Below are 4,031 nucleotides of genomic sequence, written 5' to 3'. Positions count from 1 at the left end.
CTAGAATATGAATCAAACCACTAGTCACCCGAAATGCCGAAACATCTCATTCATTAAATTGTACCAAGTTGCCGTGTTTTTCCATTCTTTTTATTTTTTATTATTTAAGAACAATACATAGTTAAAAATTATTGTAATCATTAGAAATATTCTTACGTATTCATTTATTTTAAATATAAATTACACAAATAAAATAAATGGTGTAAGAATTAAAAAACACTTTATAACAAAAAAAAAAAAATAAATATGTAAAATAAAAAGCTACTCTGAACCCCGGTTAACTGGAATCCCGGTTAATAGAGCCACGGATAATGGGGGTCCTACTGTATATCCTTTCTAATGAAAATGAAAAACCCTACAGAAGGAAGGTATGTGCGATTGAAGGTTTAAGAAAATAAATAACCAAATAGATACAGAATAATTGTTTGTGTTTATTTACCAAATAAAATTATTAAAAACAAGTAATATAAGACAAGGTACAACATTATGTAATAAAAAGTTACAGTTAATATAAATAACTACAATAAATAAAATATATAGTTGAATAATAATAATGCAGTATTTCAACTGAATAAATCTGGCACAAACAGCACTGTAAATCAAAAAGAAACAGATAATCTTAATGATATAATAACTTTATTTCACTGCAATTCTGAGATGATGAAGACGTAAACTATCTTGATTCAGTAAAAAAACATTCCAAAATCCCAATAAAAGTGTATGTCACATAAATGGAACTAAGGACCATCATTGGAACATAAATAAATACACTGAAACTACAAAACTAACATATCACTTACGATTTAAGACAGTTATATGGATTGATGATATAAGAAACCGTAAAACAACCTAATGTTAAAAAAGACAGCTCATATGTCACTTATTTTCCTGGTTTAGAAGCCTAATAATGATAGCAAACATCTTATAACCTTCCAATGTTTTCCTTGTACTTTCGAATGTACAACTTGTATTTTGTAGTTATGATTCGAAATTGTACAAAGTACAAGCAAAAGACTAATAGTATTAGTTTATACTTTATTATGAAACAGGCCCCAGGTGTCTTGAGTCTTCATGGTTCAACTGTTCATCCAAAGCCTAAACTCTTCTCCCTTGGATTGGGGGGGGGGGATATTCATTGCCTCTTCAGTGTAGATCTGTTGTTTTTAGTTTTAGCAGAATGGGGCTCTTCACTGCACATAAACAGTCCTGGTTATACCTTACTCAAAACTCTTGCTGAAGCTTCATAGATCTCTCAATTACTAAACTCAGATATTCAATAAATAACTCAAACTAGAGTTTGACTGAAGAGACATCTTTGCCTTAAAGAGTTTAGGAGAGTAAATAGAGTAATTGAGGTGAATAATTTGTTCTTTGAACTTTAAAATTTCCCTTATGTTATTTTTATCTTTTCCTCTTAATTATTTGTTTTAAAATAGTTTCCTCCTGGGAACAAGAAAATATTTTGGGTTATGAAGAGTTGAATCTGCTGTTTCATTTTACCAACATTTGAGGAAAAGTAAAGGGTAACATGATTTAAATGGCTAATGTAAATGGTCAGAATGGTGGGCAAAAGGGATACACTTAAAGTACACCTCATAAGAAGAAAGGATATAAAAAAAGTTTTATGAGGAATGGACTGTAAGATAAGAAGGAATGAAGCCATTTTAAAGTGCTATTGTATAAAAAAAAAAATGTAGAGTTTGGTTAAGAGAATCAGCAGAAAAATAAAATTTGGTAAATAAAAGGATTTAAGATTGTAATTTAATCAATGTAGGGAAGATTGTATGTCTCAGTTCATAAGGAGGATAACTTCTGGAATAGCTATAATGAAATTGGGTGATAAAAGCTGATTAAATATTCCAACAATGCCTTTGTTCAGAGCTATCGTATAGATATTATTTTGAGTATAAACAAGTGAATCACTTCCTCCATTGCCTACAGCCTTACTCTATTTTTATCTTATTTTTCTGCGTAATTCCTGTAAATAGAATTCTTCTTTATAGAAGTGAATTTCTTCGTATTCAAATTAATTTTTTAGTGTAAAATATGTGCTCGGATGGCAAAAAGGTATGTCACTTTTTCTCCTTCCCCTCCCCAAAAAAAAAATTTTAATTAATGAGAAAACTAGTGGGAAAATGTAATATTTAAAGGTAAATCCACAGCATTGCGCCCAGGTGATTTTATTTTTTAAATTTACAATTTCGAAAAGAAATTTAACTGACTTATATCATTTACCCATATCTCCACATAAATTTTAAATTGAAACAAAAGATTGAATTTAAAATTTTATATCTGTAATACTATATTAATCCTGAATAGAATTATATCGAACACGTAAGTAGAATTTATTTTAACGATAGTGTTATAATTTATATTAAGTAGATTAACTTATTTTTTATTTACTAAATTTCTGAATTATAAAGTATTTTTGTTTTTGTTTTCCTTTAGAGAGAAAGGCCATGTTGGTACTACTTCACGCTTCCGTTCATTTAGCCAAACATTTACTCAGACTGTGCAGAAAAAAAGTCCATTCTTTTCATGGTGCTGATGCTTCCCTATCAGGATCATCATATTGATCATTCACGGTTCTCTTATTCCTCTTGTATTTATTTTGTATTTGACAGTAATTAATGAACCAGGGTCCTTGTTAGAGAATAGCTTTTACTGATATGTTATTGTACAGACAAGTATTAAATAGCTATTGTTTTTAAATTATATTCTTGTATATAATCAATTCATTCTTGCATTCCAGAAGAATAATTTCAGCTAGAATTATTTTTATCTACTACTTTTAAAATATTTTTATAAATTTTAATTTAAATGTAGTATTTCCTTGTTTAGATAATTATTTTGATAATAGATTTCCTAATAAAATTAGCTTTGTCAACAGGACAACATATCAAAATCTGTGTATATCTTCTAGATTTTTTACATATTTGTTATATTTACCTTTTATGCTGTGGAAAAACATTTAATTGTCATATGCCACATGTAACATATTTTGCTTTTTAACCAAGCTATTTTAAATTTTAATTATAATTTTGTTTGCTTATGAAACTAGTCACTGCTGTTATTTTTATGTTTAGTCAGTTTGAATTGGAGGCTACCAAGTGTATTATTTTAAATTTTATATGCCTAATGGGGTTGTTGTTAGCTATCATATCCATTTATTTTTATAACTGTTCTCATTATTTTAATCCAGAACTAAATATATTTATCACCCATGGAATTCAAAAAATGTTTAAAGTAATTTACCATGAAAAATATTCTTAATGTTTAATATTTAAATTTACTTTGTAAAGTATGTATTTATCTCAATTGTAAAATATATATGTATAAATATACCATAACATTATGAAGAAAAGTTGTATGTATATAATTTAATGTTATATACATATTTATTTCTGTATATTGTATATTGCATATTAGTTATTTTTCTATAAATAAATATAATGAATGGATGCTTAATTGCACAAAAATGAATAGTAGTTATTTCTTTATTTTATACTAATTATGCAACTGTCCAGATTCAATTTGTTCACTAAATCTAAACATTTTAAACAAAAATGTTTTAATATTCAGTTTGTGGTTGAATTTATCATTATGGATTGCTTAGTAACATTAAAGACTAGACCAGCTCAATTTTATCACAAATTTTTAAGGTAGGTATTAATCTACTAATTAATACATTTTAGGAAACTGGATGAAATAAATAAATAGAAAGTGAGATAATTTACTGTGGACTTTCAGTCATGATGGTACGATGTAAACGGACTGAATAATGTTTGCTGACACATCAAAAAATATTGTTCAAATGGAACTTAGTTTTTTATTTGTTTCTATTAAACTATTATTTTTAAAAAATACAAAAGGAATATGGTCCAGGTGCTGAAAAAAAAATTGAACAGTAATTAAATTATTTGAGTTCTTTGGACTGCCCCCAGACCTTCTTCTTTTTATATATTAAAAATGGTCAATCAACAATCTTCCAATATTTTATTTTTATTGAGTTGAAATATTCACCATTGATG

The 4,031-nt window shown here is 27.1% G+C and overlaps 1 protein-coding gene across 1 annotated transcript in view; it reads left to right on the top strand.

Moving 5' to 3' along the window:
* Pi4KIIalpha (phosphatidylinositol 4-kinase II alpha) overlaps positions 1 to 3,445 on the top strand; it is a 14,644-nt gene extending 11,199 nt beyond the window's left edge. The window contains exon 8 of the mRNA XM_014416606.2: positions 2,449 to 3,445. Coding sequence (XP_014272092.1) covers positions 2,449 to 2,548 — 100 coding nt within the window. The 3' untranslated portion in view covers positions 2,549 to 3,445. The remainder of the gene's footprint in view (positions 1 to 2,448) is intronic.
* The last annotated feature ends 586 nt before the right edge of the window (positions 3,446 to 4,031 follow it).

Source organism: Halyomorpha halys, unplaced genomic scaffold (genome assembly GCF_000696795.3).
Source record: "Halyomorpha halys isolate HHAL.00 unplaced genomic scaffold, Hhal_1.1 Scaffold128.1, whole genome shotgun sequence".
Lineage (NCBI taxonomy): Eukaryota > Metazoa > Arthropoda > Insecta > Hemiptera > Pentatomidae > Halyomorpha > Halyomorpha halys.
This window is presented reverse-complemented; position numbering and strand designations above follow the sequence as displayed.